At 36.3% G+C, this 18,167-nt stretch overlaps 1 protein-coding gene across 1 annotated transcript; it reads right to left on the reverse strand.

The window, feature by feature from the left end:
• Positions 1-4,048: 4,048 nt before the first annotated feature.
• On the reverse strand, positions 4,049-6,500 carry LOC109147615 (premnaspirodiene oxygenase-like). The gene is made up of 3 exons (XM_019295227.1): positions 5,881-6,500; positions 5,265-5,593; positions 4,049-4,915 (listed from the first exon to the last, which is right to left on the reverse strand). Exons 1-3 carry the CDS (start codon positions 6,446-6,448, stop codon positions 4,298-4,300), a joined length of 1,515 nt encoding a protein of 504 aa, XP_019150772.1. The 5' UTR covers positions 6,449-6,500; the 3' UTR covers positions 4,049-4,297.
• Positions 6,501-18,167: the final 11,667 nt, after the last annotated feature.

Here is an 18,167-nt window from a genome sequence, read left to right on the forward strand (position 1 = left end):
AATTTTTTAGAATACATACATACATATACGTATGCATTATATTAATTATACAAAATTAAAAAACTATTTTTTTTAATTATAAATCTATCAATATAAATTATAATTAATGAAATTATTTTATAGAAATTTTCATATATATATATATATATATATAAAAATATATATATATATATATATATATATATATATATATATATATATATATATAATATATATATATATATATATATATTATATATATATATATATATATATATATATATATATATATATATATATATATATATATATATATATAAGAAAAATTCGCATATTTGATTTTTTCCGCCCAAACTTTTGTAGTCAATTAATTAAATATTTTATTGGTCAAATAATTAATAAAATTTATCTGGAAAGAAAATGTAAAATGAAAGTTAACTAAAATCTATTAATTGGTAATATTATGTATGGTATTATATTCTATAATATAGTTGGTAATATTATTGTTCAAGTATAATAAAAACCCTAATTTTAATTCGTAAAATAAATAAAATCATAACCCTGACGAGCCATCTTAATTTATAATATATACTATAATTAAAAATAAAATTTTATTTACCTGATTTTCAGCCCAAATAATATTAAATAGTAAAGGTAAATTAAAAAAAAACGGAAATAAAAAAGGAACAGAAATATTTCACAATAATATTCTACATTATCAAATAAAAATGGAACGGAAATTAGGTAAATTGAAAAACGAAATGAATATTAATAATTGACTGAAAATTAGAAATTGAAAAAGAATGAAAATTAGGTTAATTGGAAAGAGAAATAAATATCAATAATTGGCTTAAAAATGATCCATAATTGATTAAAATGGAAAAGGAAATGATCAGATCATTACTTTTTAATTTTTCTCTATAATATTACACAGTAGAATAAATCAAATCACAATTATATCATAAATATTTCACAAATTTAAACAATGGAATGGAAATTAAAAATAGAACGAAAATATTTCAATAATATATTCTACATTATCATAATAATATTTCAATAATATATATATATATATATATATATATATATATATATATATATATATATATGTGTGTGTGTGTGTGTGTGTGTGTGTGTGTGTGTGTGTGTGTGTGTGTGTGTGTGTGTGTGTGTGTGTGTGTGTGTGTGTGTGTGTGTGTGTGTGCGCGCGCGCGCGCTTTTAGAAAGTTTCTGATGTACTTTTGATTACTGATTATATTTTGTATATATAGAACTTAGTGGGTGTGGTTGAGTGGAAGACACTTATCCATTCTTTACCAAAGGTTAAAGGTTTGATCTTTAGTTTTGAGTTTGGAACGGCTTTTTTGATGGTGGAAACCTTGGATACACTCAAAAATAATATTTTGTACATATAGATCAGAGTTTGTGTTGCACACTTTATAATGTCTAAAGTTTACTTTTGAATTTCATTTGTAAGTATAGTAGTTTGCACATTTATTATTTGTGTGGTGTAATTTTAGAATGAGAATTTTTTTACTTTTAGTCCTCTAACCATTTTACTTGAATCACATTTGGTTCATAACTATTAACATTTTCTAATTAAGTTTATGACTATGTAAATTTTGTTTTTCATATTTAGTCCTTCTGTGCGACACTTCATAAAACTATTGTCGGAATGTCAAGGCTAGAATCATATGACTAATTAAAAGGGCATTTTGATGCTTACAAGTCTAATTTCAGTTCTCTATTATTCTATCCGTCCCATTTTATGTGTATGGTTCGATTAACGATGCTTGACTAAAGTTAATTTTAACTCAATTTTTCATAATATTAAGTTAAGTTTTAGTATAAAAAATGTATATATTTAGAAACTATACTAGAAGTATTATTAAACACAATAAATCAAATTTAAAAACAAGTAAAAAATAATAAAGAAAATAAACAAATAAAAAAAATTGATTTGACTATTGAAATTGGACAAAGGGAGTATTTGTTTTGCTTCACTCCATCCCGCCCCTTTTTTTCTTCCTTTCCAATGTGCTCCATCTTTCTTGATCATTGAATTGATGTCCTTTTCCTCTCCCTCCTCCTCCTTGCTCACAAATTTTGACCAGTCGTATTATTCCTCGCACAAACCATAACAATAGGGTCGAAACCCATACAGTGATGATCCAAGATTTGATACAGTGTGTTTTACATCACCCAACCAAACACTTGAATACAATTTTTAAAGTTTATTCTCTCAGCAAATGAAATAATAGAATACAATTCATGCTCTATTTCTTATCTATTCCGATCCATTCCCTACGGAATAACTTTCTTATTCCCTACAAATTCATTCAGTGAACCAAACGTGTTGTTAAGGTACAAAATTTCATAATACGAGACACAAAAACTCACAACACAAGACACATACACATGTTATATATTTATTTATTCTCAAAATCTGATTTGTGTAGATAATATATGTCATATAGGCACATAATTTCATAATACAAGACATAAATTTGTAAAATATATAAGACACAATATGTTGTGTTACACAACTCCTAATCTATTCCGGGTACTGTTGGTCCCGGTAGGGTCGAAAGGAGAGTCTAGAGGGGGGTGAATAAACTCAATTCGTTTTCTCGCGAAAATAGCTCCTTTCGGGCTTATTACGCAGCGGATATGTAATATAAGTTTTCAGGTTTCTTTGCACTGTTTGATCTTGTGGAGAACTTTCGGTTAGGTCGAGTGGAATGCAATGCACGAAAATAAACGCTGAAAAGTAAAGAGATAAGGACAAGAGATTTTATAGTGGTTCGGCCAACTGTGCCTACTCCACTCTTCTTTCACAACTTGTGAAAGGTTTGCACTATCACTCCTTAGTACAAATTACACCAAGATAGCTTCCTTGAACACTAAGCCGGACAGCTACTTGAAGGTTTTTCAACTCCTAGAGTTTACTTCGCCTCTATCAACTTCTTCTTCAGAGTTGAGGATTAGATGAGATTGATCTTTGAGTTTTCTCCAATACGGTGAAGTCTTGACTGGCTGGTGGCTGGATGGGTAAGCAGCGTGTACAAAGTTGCAAGACCTCTTCAAGGTTGTGAATGATTTCAGATTTACTTCTACAAAGAATCACACCTTGAATCACTGGATTACAAAAGCTTTGAGAGAGTGTTCTTAGTTTAAAGAGCTTTTGTGAATGAGAGATTGATCGTTCAGGAAACCAGCACCTTCTAACATGGAGAAGATGTGTATTTATAGGTGAGAAGAAATCCATCTGTTGGAGGGAGATGGCATTTCAAACCTATAATCCAGTGGTTAATAACCGGAGAGCCTTGTGCATTTATGGCTTCAATTAATGCGATTGTACTTCATAGCCGTTGGAGACAAGCACTTTTGCTTATTTTGTCTTCTAGCACTGAAAAGTAGTACTTTGGCATTTAATGCACTTTGGTAAGTGTGCTCCCGTTTCTAGGATATCTTTCTTCCTAAGATGATCTTCGGATGAGACAGATTGACACATTCTTCTTGAGTTGAGAGAAGATGTGTTGTCTTTGACAGTCATTAATGTCTTTTGGACAGAAGGCTTCTTTCGGTTGAGAAGATCATCTTTCGTCGTCCAGACGAGCTGAGACTTTGCTTCATCAAGCTGTTCTTCTTTCGTCAAAAGAAGAGACCTAACTAAAAAGATTCTTAACTCGGTTTCGTGTGTTTGTCTAGCTTAACATGAATTACATATTGAGTTAAGGTACCTTTTGTCTAAGACAAAGGTAACGAAAACAAATGACAAAAAGTTAGGAGTCTACTTCTAAGTTACATTGGTATCATCAAAATCCTAATACATATGTTCCTAACAGGTACAAATTAAAATCTATACGCTTAAGATACAGAATTGCATAACATGAGACACATAAACGCATAACACCAGACATATACACGTTTTATATTTACTTTAGTTCAGGTACAAAGTCAATATTCTTAAGGTACATAATTGCACAACATAAGACACAAAAACGCATAACAGAAGACACAAAAGCACATGTTTTATTTACTTTATTTTAGTTACAGAATCCATATGTTTAAAAGGTAAAGAATTGTATAACATTAGACATAGAAAACCATAACACAAGATATATACACATGCTTTATAGTAAAAAAAGAAAACATCTAATGTGAATTGAACAGCAAACGATAGCCGGCAAAATTCAAATTAAAAACTATGTCGTTTAGGACCAGGGTTCATAGTGCACTGTGGACTGTGCTAAAAAAGAGTGTACGAAGTTGAATTTATTCCTCGGTATATCATCTTCCATTTATTTAAAGATAGTTAAGCAGCAGTAGGAGGAGGAGCAGCAATGAAGAAAATGTCATTCTTTATTCCTATGGCTAATCCATGCAACTCTGTGAGCTTCAAGGTATGAGGTGTGGTTCCATGAGGGAGTTCCCAATCAAAGTGGTAAAGCAAGTGTGCCAAAGGAGTGTAAACATTTGCTAAACCAAATGAACTGCCCGGGCACATCCTTCTTCCACTTCCAAATGGCATATATTTGAACTGACTACTACCAGTGAAATCCACGGGGTCATCCTCAAATCTCTCTGGTTTAAAGCTCTCCGGGTCTTCCCAGTACTTGGGATCCCTGCTGATTGCCCAGGCGTTGATGAGAATTCTTGTTCTGGGAGGAATGGTGTATCCACACACCACACTTTCTTCTTTGTTCTCCCTGTATAACAAAGAAGCTGGGGGATGAAGCCTCAGAGTTTCTTTGATCACTAGATTCAAGTATGCCAGCTTTTCCACATCGCTCTCTTCTAGCCTTCCTTTCCCTTTGAAAACTTCCCTCACTTCGGCTTGTGCTTTCGCCAACACCCTCGGATTCTTCACCATTTCCACCATAGCGCACACGGTGGTTGTCGTTGATGTGTCCACTGCTCCTCCAAACAAGTCCTACATACATGGACAGTTCAACTGGTCACAGAAGTGAAATCAGTATGGAAGCAACCTCTCAAATGAGAGGGCTCATTGTGCATAGAGAGCAAAAGTCTAGTCTCTGTTGCATCAGTTGAGTAATCATGAAGGGCTCATTGTGCATAGAGAGCAAAAGTCTAGCCTCTGTTGCATCAGTTGAATAATCATGATTAGGCCGAGACGTCAGTTGAGTAATCATGATTTACTCCACAGTCCTGACAGACCAGAACATGGGGACGCATGAGTGGGTGATTCCACATGATAATTAACTAATGGCATTAAATATAACAAAAGGAAGAGGGATTATGTTATGTATGACTGCACATACGAGAATTACAGCTTTGATGTTGTCGTCTGTGATAGACATTGGAAGACTGTCGCTATCCTTTAGCTTTATAAGGACATCAACTATGTCCTCACTACCTGATTCTCCACTCCCCGTTTTCCCACTACTTAAGTTGTTTCTGTGCTCCTTTATGATGTCTCCCATGATTTCATCTGTCTCTTTGCGAACTTTCACCATCCTACTATTTTGTCCAGTCAGAAAATGAAGGATTTTCCAAGAGGGAAATGCATCCGCCACCCTAAAGCTACTCGCCAGGATCATTATTTCATTCACAACCTTAACCAACTCTTCTGTCCTGTTCGGTATCTTACCTGCAAGCCCAATTATATTGGAGTAGAAAGTTACTAATAATAACAATAATAATAATGTTTTAGGATTAAAAGACTAAATTGACATGATTGTGACAAAAAGGTGGAATTATCCACTCCAGGCGTCCCGACACCCTGGACCGTTTGTAGAGGGGCAGATCATGATGAACATGCTATATGTTTTGCTTACTGCACATAAAGAACCGCCCCTCATTTTAAGAGGTTATTTTCACACTCCATCCTTAGTTTCTAGTGACAAATTTCAACTAAATTGGCATGATTGGTCTTACCAAATGCAGCTCTAGTAATTATGGAGGTCATAAATGTGGTGACTTCATCAACTATATTGATTGGCCTGCCAGCACCAGATGATGAACGGACACGATCCAATAGACGATGGCTCTCATCTTCCCTGATGTAGCTGAAGGAACGTACGGTTCTGGCACTGAGGAGTTCCGTCATGCAAACTTTACGCATTTGCCTCCAGTACTCACCGTAAGGACAAAAAACGATGTCAGATCTATCGTAAAAGACCCCGTCGCCGGCAAGAACTCTGGGTCTACTGGCGAAGTCGAGGTCGTGAGTTTTGAGGAACAGTTTGGCTACCTCGGCTGACGACACGACCACAGCAGGAACTTCTCCGAGTTGAAGGTGCATGAGGTCCTTGCCGAACTGTTTGGACAAGTCTCTAAGAGTAACGTGTGGGACGTTTGGGCCTACTAAACGGTACAGGTTTCCGATGAGTGGCAGCTTCCTCGGTCCGGGAGGCAACTTCCGGCTGCTTTTCGGCTTCATCCATTGTCTCAGGACGAAACTGATGAAGGAAAGAAAGAGGCATAAAGAAATGAGGTTCACCATTATATTATAGCAAGAAATTAAAATTAGCTTGCTAGAATGCTAGCTTAGCTTAGATGGAGATATTTCAAAATGAGCGTGAGAGCTAGGGGTTTTATAGCCACAAAAACGAAGAAATAATAAATTGACCTTTCTAGGTCGGCAAAAATTTTGAAAATTAAAACATATAATTGACTATAATTAAGGAGGTTTGTTAGGTTCATTCGTTTATAGGCTTGTGCACTTCAATTTGCATTCCTAATGTGGTGTGCTGTTAAATATAATTGAGAGTTTTTCTCACTTTTGATCCCACGAGTATTACTGCATTAACATGATTAATCAACGACTTTCAAATAACCTTACAAATTTGATCCATCACTATTATTTTTTAGCACAAATGGTCCTTCCGGCTAAATTTTTGTTCATTTGTGATTTGAATTTTTTTTCCCTTTATAGCAGATTTGAGCCGTGGACGAAAATTTAACCGGAAGGACCATTTGTTCTAAAAATTAATAATTGTAAATCAATCATGTTAGTGCTACAATACTCGTGAGATCAAAAATGAGAAAAACTCATATAATTGACAAATTTAGACTATATTATATTGGAGGATGCGATGGGAATTGGGATATGTACATTGCTTAAATTTACGGACAATCATCAATATAAATAAAGTATATTTTCTTAATGTATACTTTTAAAATATCAAACTATTTTTTTTAATATCAAAATGATGAATTCCATTAAAATAATAGAAATGTACAAAGCCAAAGTGATGTAGGTCATGGTGAGTGTACGTATACCTCAAGGGATTGGAGGACATGAATGAAGTATGTGACAAGAAGCAACCAGTATAGTGTTAGAGATGTATCTCCTACGAACCAATATTTATTATTTGGGCATTGTATTCTAATTAAATGAATATAATAAATAAATATTTTTATTTATTTTATTTTTGTCTTAATTAATATATTATTCCATGTAATTTTCTTAATTCTTCATTCTTAAAAGTTAAGAATATTAGTAATGGCGAAAAATTTATTAATGGAGTATTGTAAAAATGTTCCTAGTCATACGAATTCTAATTGAACATTAGAGTTCCGATAAGACTAGCACAATGTCTTTTTTATGGTTAGTCTCATGCCACTCCGTATGAGATACGGAGAGTGGACGCACATGTGGATGATTGTTAGAGAGCAAGTCATTAAACAATGACGAATTACAACGTACTGCATGGTGTTTACCTGGCCTGCTATGTGTCATTGGTATGTTGTATGTTACAAGCATGCAATAGTCCTTTGACTTGAGATGACATGATTGTCTTGTACATATGATGAACTAGTACGTTTGCCAGTATGCGTCTTTTGTTCCCTTAAGAAAATCTATGAGAGTTTTCGCGTGCCTGGCCAGTGTTCAGACTAGAGGCCGAACAATTGGACGACTCAAAGTTTTTTATATATTCTGCCAAAACACGCCAAAGGGTAAAATCATTAATCTCCCTCTTTAACATAGAATTTAGGAAAAACGATTGATGCTTCTGTTGTGTGTGTTAGTAATAATATAGTATATGGTTTATTTATCTTTGGCTAGTATTATAATTGACTAGTCAATCCTATTGTACAGGAGCCTTTAGTGGTAGCTTTACTATAGGACTCTCTTGTGTAATCTTCTTTCTGATTGAATGTGAATTCCGTTTGTTCATCTGGTATCAGTTAGCGTTAGGCTAGGAATCCCCTTTTTTTCTCTCCACCACCGCACCATGTCGACGAATTCCTCCGAACGTACTGTAACCACCACTCCTCCATCGCAAAACACCGGGAACTCCCTAAACGCCGCCCACCACTTTGTCTCAATCAAATTAAACAACAAAATTTTTTTATTCTGGCGCACTCAAATAGTACCGTTGCTACGTGGTCAAGGATTATTAGGCTATGTCGACGGCAACACTGTGTGCCCTCCGGCGACCCTCCCGGCGACGCCACAGCAGGTTGATTCCGGCACCACCGCGGCTGGTTCAGACGTGGTCAATCCGGCGCATGTGGCGTGGATTCAGCAGGACCAGCTGATCCTATCTCTCCTGATCTCGTCGCTATCGGACGAGGTCATGCCGTTGGCCGTCGGACAGGAAACATCACGCGAGGTGTGGCTCTCCATCAATGACTCGCTGGCGTCGACCACCCGGGCTCGATGCCTCAACTTGCTCGGCCAATTCCAAACGCTCCGTCAAGGCGCCATGACTGCCTCGGAGTACCTTGGCAAAGCAAAAATGCTGGTCGAAGCCTTGTCTCTTGCCGGTCATCCGCTATCGCTCGACGAACAGGTATTATATGTTTTGAGGGGACTGCGCCCGGAATTCCGGGCAATGGCGAGCGCTTTAACAGTAACCGGTACGCCGGTGACACTGTCGCAGCTGGGTGATCTCTTGCAAGCTCAAGATTTCATTCAGGGAGACGAGTTTACGGTGGATCAGTCCGGCAGTCCGGTGGCCATGTACGCTGGGCGTGGCGGTCAATCCAGCGGAGGTTCAGGGCGTGGTGGACGGCAGAATCACTCCAACCGTGGTCGTGGACGAGGAGGTCGGCAGTCCGGTGGCCGTGGGCGAGGCAGTCCTCGCTGCCAAATATGCAGAAGCCACGGTCATACGGCAGTTTTCTGCAACAAAAGGTACACCGAGCCACCGCCGCATGCCCACATGGCTGTCGCGGGAACACCACCGGCGGACACTGCCCAGACCGAGGTGTGGTTCCCCGACACGGGCGCCACCACTCACGCGTCGCCGGACGAGCAGATGATCGGGCATTCCGAGGCGTATACGGGCGGTGATGTGCTGAAAGTAGGCAATGACGCAGGTTTGAATATCTCCCGAGTTGGGCATACAGCTATCCCATCTAATTCCAAACAATTACATATGTCAAATATCTTATTGGTCCCGAACTTGTCTTTATCTCTCTTGTCTGTTTATCGTTTCACTAACGAAAACAACGTTTTTTTTTAGTTTCATAAGGACTCGTTTTTTGTAAATGGATTGTACAAATTGTTGGTGCCGCGTTCGCATTTTGCATTCTTAACCGCAAAGGCTTCGCCCGCTATTTGGCATCAACGTTTGGGTCATCCACACAAGCAACAACTCCAACGAGTCCTAAAACATTGTCCGGTCACGTCAAATAAAGCTCAAGAGTCACAAATCTGTCCCGCGTGTCAATACAGCAAATCAGCTAGATTTCCCTTAGATAGAGTATCTAGTTCAAGTTCAAATGCTTTAGATTTGTTGTATACTGATATCTGGGGTCCGTCTCCGGTTATTTCAAATTCGGGTTATCGCTATTTTATTTTATTTGTAGATGACTGTACTCGTTATTGCTGGTTTTACCCCTTACGGTTAAAATCGGATATCTATAAAATTTTTGATTTGTTTCGGGTGATGGTAGAACGGCGGTTTTCCCGTTCTATCAAAGCCATACAGTCTGATTTAGGGGGTGAGTACCGTCGCCTACATAAAATATTCGAGTCTTTAGGCATTACGCACAGACAATCGTGTGCCTATACCCATGAGCAAAACGGCCGTGTTGAACGCCGGAATAGACATATTGTCGAAATCGGCCTGGCTTTATTAGCCGAAAGCTCAACTCCGTTAAAATATTGGGATTATGCATTTGAAACTGCAACTCAATTAATTAACTGTTTGCCCTCCTCTGACATATCCTATGAAACACCACACTACCGACTATATAAAACACCCCCACCATACACTTTCTTCCGTGTCTTCGGGTGCAAATGCTACCCGTATCTAAGACCATACAATCGACACAAAATTGAGTACCGATCCACATCCTGTGTCTTCCTAGGTTACCCAGTTTCTTTTAGGGGATACCGCTGTATGGACTTAACTACGGGCAAGATATTTATCTGCCGTCTGTGCGTTTTGACGAATCAGTCTTCCCTTTTGCTGTGCAGACTCCTTTGCAGGTTGATTCAACTCCAGATCCCGCTCCCACTCCTTGGGGAGCCGGGCCCGTCATGGTTAATCCGGTCACCACCCCGGTTCTGGATGAACCACCTCTGGCCCAGCAACCGGCCCCCATGGCTCTAGAAGGGCCTCCTCAGACTGGCCCAGCAAGACGGGGCCGCCCTCCGGGCCGCAATAAACGTGCACGCACTCAAGTTGAGGAACATGGCATGCGCACCAGGTGCAAAACTCGTGGTCAGAACGAGCAGTTCCATGCTCTTAACACCACCGTGGACCCTACTTGCTACTCCCAGGCTGTCGGGCATCCGTAGTGGCGTGAGGCAATGGATCAAGAATTCAATGCCTTAATGCATAACAACACATGGCAACTCGTCCCGGCATCTCCGAATATGAATATAATCGGTTGCAAATGGGTCTTTCGTACCAAACGCAAGGCCGATGGGACTGTGGAACGCTATAAGGCTCGACTAGTGGCAAAAGGCTTCAACCAGGTCGCCGGTGAAGACTTTTTTGACACCTTCAGCCCCGTAGTCAAGCCAACTACTGTTCGTATTTTACTTTCTCTTGCAATGTCACGCAAGTGGGTGTTACGACAGCTGGATGTTCACAACGCCTTCTTAAACGGCCACTTATCTGAAACTGTTTACATGAAGCAGCCACCTGGGTATGAGGACCCGTCTCACCCTGGTCATGTATGTCACTTACAACGTTCTCTATATGGCCTGAAGCAGGCACCCCGGGCATGGTTTAATCGTTTGCAGAAATTTCTGACGTCTACTGGGTTTCTGGCATCCAAAACTGACGTCTCACTTTTCTACTACACAGCAGGAAATTCACGTGTCTACTTGTTGGTCTACGTTGACGACATCATCATGATGGGTAACGACTCGGCTTTAATAGACACGTTACTTGGTCAGTTATCAACCGCTTTCAAAGTCCGGGATCTTGGCACACCTCACTTCTTTCTAGGGATCGAGACGGTATCTGCCGGTGATGGCCTAGTCTTATCTCAGCGTCGGTATATGCAGGACATCCTCACGAGGTCTGGAATGACGGACTGTAAGGCTCTAGCTACCCCAGCAGCAGTAACCCAGCCGGCCACCCCCTCCTTAACTCCTTTTGAGAACCCGACTCAATATCGCAGGATTGTCGGAGCACTGCAATATCTCACTATCACCAGGCCCGATCTCTCTTACTCGGTGAACAGGTTGTGTCAGTTTATGCACTCTCCGACGGATGATCATTGGGCTCTTCTCAAGCGAGTGCTGCGGTATATCAAAGGGACTCAGGACTACGGACTTCGTCTATCACCGTCTGCTTCTTCTGATCTACATGCTTATACTGACTCGGACTGGGCTGGATGTCCAGTCGACCGTAAGTCCACCAGTGGCTACGCCGTGTTTCTTGGGGATAATCTTGTTTGTTGGGTCTCTCGCAAGCAGCGTACTGTTGCCAGGTCTTCCACAGAGGCAGAATACAAAGGACTAGCTGATGTCTCCGCTGAAGTGACGTGGGTCATCTCCTTACTCCGGGAACTAGGGTTGCACTCTGGCTCACTGGCCACACTTTGGTGCGACAATCTGGGGGCCACTTATCTCGCAGCAAATCCAGTTTTTCACGCCCGTACGAAACATGTTGAGATCGATTACCACTTCGTCCGGGATAAGGTTGCATCAGGAGATTTTATTGTTAGCTTCGTCTCCACTAAAGACCAGCTAGCCGACATCTTCACCAAACCTCTTCCAGCTCCGCGCTTTCAGGCTCTACGAGACAAGCTCAATGTTGTTGCCCTCCAACCTTGTGCTTGAGGGGGTGTGTTAGTAATAATATAGTATATGGTTTATTTATCTGTGGCTAGTATTATAATTGACTAGTCAATCCTATTGTACAGGAGCCTTTAGTGGTAGCTTTAATATAGGACTCTCTTGTGTAATCTTTTTTCTGATTAAATGTGAATTCCGTTTGTTCATCGTGTGTATGTATTTTTCTAACATATAGTGCGTGTTATATATATATATATATATATATATATATATATATATATATATATATATATATATATATATATCTCAACTTTCATTAGGAAAGGCTATCTATGATAAGTGTCGTAAACAAATGCTAGTCATCGATCTACTAGACCTAACAATTGAAAAATAAAGAGTTCATTTAATGTAATACAAGAGTTCTTCACTCTCACAATGCAAAGTGCATAATTGTTCATATTTATACCTTATACTTAACTTTATTTTGCTTTTAAATTGTTACATTTGAATCCAAAATGATTTTTATTTGCTTTTTTTGACAATTTATTTACAATTCTTTATCTTTGAGTAGAAGTGAAGGATTTTTAGAGCATTTTGGATGCATTTAGAGTCAATGGGAGCCAATGAGGAGCTAAGGTGATGGATGCAACACACCAACACCCTCTTAGAGAGCTAAAGAATTGTGTTTTCAATGGTCTTGATTATATGTACAAAGTACAAACTAAGGCAAAAATGGAGTAAAAGATTAAGAAGTTGCAATTGTCGCACAAAATATCCATTGCTTAGTATTTCTATCATATCTCAACATAGAAATGTTCAAATCAAGTTATTCTTGTGCCATTGAAAATATTCAAAGAACTACTACTTTCATGATGACTATCAAATCCTGTTAAGAAGGTAAAAATAAAAAATAAAAAATAAAAATAAAAACAACAAGAAATGTTGTCCATCCCTGATGAACGACCATTCATACTATACATGAGTGTCCAATTCTGCCAAATTCTCGAACTCCTTTCACACTTTTTCCTAAGTGGTGAGCTGCCATCAGAGCTTAGGTTTTATTTCATATTAATGTGAGGGTTACGAATTTTATTTTCCTCTCGCTCGAAAATCATTCTTCTTTGCTTGAAAAACTCGGTCAACACTTTGATTAAATTTACGAAGTGCTCACTTTGTTTAAGTTTGTTAAAATTATTATATTTTGGTGTTCAAATATAGTATTAAAATTCATTTTATACTAGCAGACTGACACTACAATGCTCCTAGCTAATACCCTCAAGATGCATCGAATCGATTTGAAGGAGAATATGTAATTCACATGACTTGGATAAATTTTTGTTTTGGGCCGGGTTATTTTATAAGAAATTAAAATTAAGTTGATTTTATTTTATTTTATTTTATTTTTTGACTGATTCTCCTACATATATTATATGAGTTGAATTTATTTTTCAATCATATTTCAAAAAGAGAATTTATTTATTTCGCGTCATATTTCAAAATGAGCATATAGTAAGATGATACTCTTCCTAATACAGATAGGGGCGGCTGAGAGCTAAGGGTTTTATAGCCACAGAAACGAAGAAATAATAAATTACATGACTTTTCTAGGTTGATCGGCTAAAATTTTGAAAATTAAAACATATAATAGACAAAGGAGGTTTGTTAGGTTGGGTCGGATAGAGCATTTGGGGATGTAAAATATGGTAATTCAGCTGAACACAAAGGCTAGACTTTTGTTTATTGCATGTTGCTCCACACTGTTGTTGGTGAGACTCGATCGCAGATTATTGTTCCCAAACTTCATCCATGTGACTATGATACACATCAAAGGAAATAAATAATTGGTAGTTTAAATTAGTGGAGGGTCTACAAGGAATGAATCATATGTAATTAGAGGAAAATTGACTAAATATTAGTATAAGGAAATTATGTATATTAGAATATATTATTATCTTGTATAGTTAGAATAATTGTAGTAACTTAATTATTATAGGTGTTAGTAATTTAGTATAAATAGGTCCATTGTATATGAATACCGAGAACCACTCAGAGAAAAAATATTATTCTTCTAGTTTATTCTTCTTGGAGTCCTAACACTTTCGAAGTGTGAAAATTAGAATTTGTCGTGTCTCGAATACGATTAGCCAGAAGCCTGCTTGAAAGGTTTCTTTCATTGTGTACTAAATTTACTACGTACCAGACTAATTGAGCTATTCGTTGCTGTGCAAGTGGATGATGTTATTGATTTATAAGCTTGTGCAGTTCAATTTGCATTCCTATATTGGAGGATGCGATGTGATATGTACTTTGCCTAAATTTATGGACAATCATCAATATAAATAAAAGTACATTTTCTTATTTCAAAAAGAGCATTTATTTATTTTGCATCATATTTCAAAATGAGCATATAGTAAGATGAGACTCTTACTAATTTAGTACTCCGTATTCTTTTCTTGTAATAGGGCTAAACAGGCAGCCTGATAGTTTGATCAGTCTAACCTGACTAGTCAAGAGCCTGAGTGTTTACTATTACACCAAAAAATACAGTTAGTGATAAAGATACAGTTTTTGCATGTAACTTGCTCTGAACTAATTTTTAAGATCAAACGTTTACCACTATGTCAAGCTATAGCTAGTAGCTAACATGTAACTTTATTTCATTATACTTGTGAAATAGTTAACATCACATTTCAATGGCAATCAGATGTTGTGTCGACTTTTTGAGCCGCTGCCCAACATATAATTACATGGTTATATTTGATATAGAAAATTTGTAATTATAGAATTTTAATCATACTTCTTGCAACGGAAAGAAAAAAGAACTAGCGTGGTCAAATCCCCACCCCCACCCCATATATAATCTTTGTATGTATATATGTATATATAGTACATGATTTAGTATTAGTATAAAAAAAAACTATTAATATCATCAACAAGAAATGAGTTAGATTAGTGGGTAGAACACATGTTTGGTAATAGTAAAGATTAGGGTTTGAATCCTTGGCATCAACATAGTTTTACAGTTTTTTTTGACTCCATCACCTATGGCTTCAACACAGTCACATTTTTAATTACTTTTTTTAATATTTAACACACACACAGACATATATAACATTCTTTTATATTAATAATGAGATGTGTAATTTATAATGTGTTTTCTATTCAAATTATTTTATCAAATTAATTATGTTTCATATTTTGTTATGAATATTTTTTTAAAGTTTCAATGTGTTTTATTTTTTACCTATATCCAACAACATTTACAACTATATTTCTTAGGTAATTTATTTTTTTTTAAATTATCTCTTTTGTTTTAATGTTTCGCCTTTACCGGAAAATTTTGTTGAATCCGTCCTACTTCCCCCTTCCCCCCCCCCCCCCCCCCTTTCAATCGAATTTCTGACTTCGTCCCTGAGCGTGGTGGTTCTTCTTTCTTCCCAAAAAAAAAGTAGTTCTTTGTAGCTTTCTATTTCTATTAATAACAAAAAAAAAATTAAAACATCTAGAAATATGTACGATATTTCTCCATATATTAATTTCAACAATTAATGCTATTTATTTAAAGAAATTGGAAAAGTCCTATGTTACCTTATCCCTTCTCCCATCCAATAGGAAAAGTCCAAGGATAAGATTCTATTTAGTCGTTAGAGCATTCACTCTTGTGAGGTTTTTTTTTTTTTTTTTTTTTTTTTGTAGTTTTTAACGTGATTAGTAGGAGAGAAAGGAGAAAAACAAAAAGGAAGAGAAAAAGAAATTAATGCTGACAAAAAAAAAATAATAAAAAAATAGAATGTGTATTAACGCGCTTGCACTGCACGCGACATGCAGGGCGCTTGAATTGCGCCTGACGCTCGAAACAGGTGTGAAAAAGGGCAGTAGTGTTTAACATTAAAAAATTTGAATTGCAGGGAGAAAACCCCCTCTCAAAACTTGTGCCCACATCTATAAAAAATCAAAGATTGTTTTTTTTTTTTTTTTTTTTTTTTTTGGAAATATCCAAGAAAAATGCACTGATATTGGTGCTCTTATGGACAATTTTTCCAGTGAACACGGACACTCAGACATGTTTTCACACACTTGCGTGAAGCCGTCTTATGAATCCTTATTCGTGAAACGCATCAGGTCAAATCGAATCAACATACAAATGTCATACTTATATGCTCAAATGTAATACTAATCAGTAATAAAAATTTTGTTATTTATAAGGAAAAATGTAATACTTTTGAGGAAAAGTGTAATACTTTTGCATTTTGATGTAAAAGTATTATATTTTCCATCAGAAGTATTAAATTTTCCATAATAAGTAATGTTGGCAAGTGCCCCTTACTTATAAGGAAAGATATAATACTTTTGAGGAAAAATATAATATTTTTAAATCGAAATGTAAAATTATTACATTTTCTCTTAAAAGTATTACATGTATCCTTATAAGTAACAAAAATTGTATTCCTGATTAGTATTACATTTCAATATATAAGTATGATATGTGTGTATAAGCATTACATTTTTATCTTGACACGACCCGCATCACGGTCTCACACAAGTTTTTACCTTATTTATTTTTTTGAATGTCGAAGAAAACTCTATTTAAGGTATGTATTAAATAAATTTTGTCATGTGGCTCTATGCAGCAAAAGACCACAAAGTGACAATTAATCTATATTATGTATAGCTGACCAGCTTAAACCACAAATGTCAATAAATTTTTTTCTACTTGAAGTTGAACTTAGAATCTTTTGATTGTCAAGTCAATAGTCTGACCAACTTAATTGAGATTTCCATGACATGCTTTATTTATACATTATACAATGGTATAAAAAAAATTTCTATACCTGAAGACTACGAATTCAAGTCTTGCTCAAAACGTTTTTGATCGAGCTCGCGTAACATTGTTTAAATTAAAAACAAAACCCCATTTTTTTCGTACACAAAATTCCAACAGGGAAGAAAAATGTCATCTTATCGTGCTGTCATAATTTGGAAAATGTTTGGGAAGAATAATTTGGAAAAATGTGCTGATTTATAAGACGATTTCATGTCAAATATAAAATTTCGAAATCGAAATGAAATTGTTTTGATTTTAGGCAATTGTTGAGTAAGGGTCAAAGGTTACTTGGCTTGAACAAATTATTGATCGATTTTTCTAGAAAATGACTTAAACTATTATTTTTTAATTATAATTTTTTTTGAAGAATTTTTATTTAATTATTTTTAATCTACAAAAAATTCCTTGCCAGTATTTAAAAGTGTGTTATTAGGGTGAAAATCGTCTTATAGCTCTAGTGGTAAGTTCATATTTTACCCATATTTAACTCTCATTTTATGTATAAAATGTAGAGATCATGTTCAAAAGAACTCTTATTTGCTTTATTTGTGTTTTTACTTTATTTGTGCAAAATCTATGTGAGTAGTTTCATTTAAAACTTGGGGTATGGTTGTTTAATCTATCTAGATATTCTAATTGTGATTATTGCTTATAGGGCTAGAAACCTAAGTTAATGTTCTTAATATCTGTGAAGGAATTGTGATTATTTCTTGTTGATGTGTGGGGTGCAAAACTCATTAGTTTACCTTTTGGAGGAAATTCAATCAAAATGAGAATTGGATTGAATTTCTAAATCACTTTATGCACAAACTCTATTTTTCATTGTGGGAATTTTAGATGCTTTGTATTCTTAAAGGATTTAGAATTCCTAGTGCAATTCCTAGTTGTAATACTTGTTTATATGATAACAAGAGTGGCTTGTATACTATGATTCTTGAGTGCATTTCGGTTAATCCATTAGTTTGGTGTTTCAACCCCCAATCTATAATTTCCTTTATATCTAGAAGATTATGCTCCCTTGTCTGAATCCTTATTTTCCTTGCATTCGATCTCATTTTTTTTTTTTTTGCCTCATTTACTTATTATTTATGTTGAGTATTGCTAGAATTTTATGATTTGCATAGCCAACGATGATAACAAGGAGGTAAACCATCCTAGGATTGACCATAGCTGACTGGCTTAAGTTGA

Source organism: Ipomoea nil, unplaced genomic scaffold (genome assembly GCF_001879475.1).
Source record: "Ipomoea nil cultivar Tokyo-kokei standard unplaced genomic scaffold, Asagao_1.1 scaffold2025, whole genome shotgun sequence".
Taxonomy (NCBI): Eukaryota; Viridiplantae; Streptophyta; class Magnoliopsida; order Solanales; family Convolvulaceae; genus Ipomoea; species Ipomoea nil.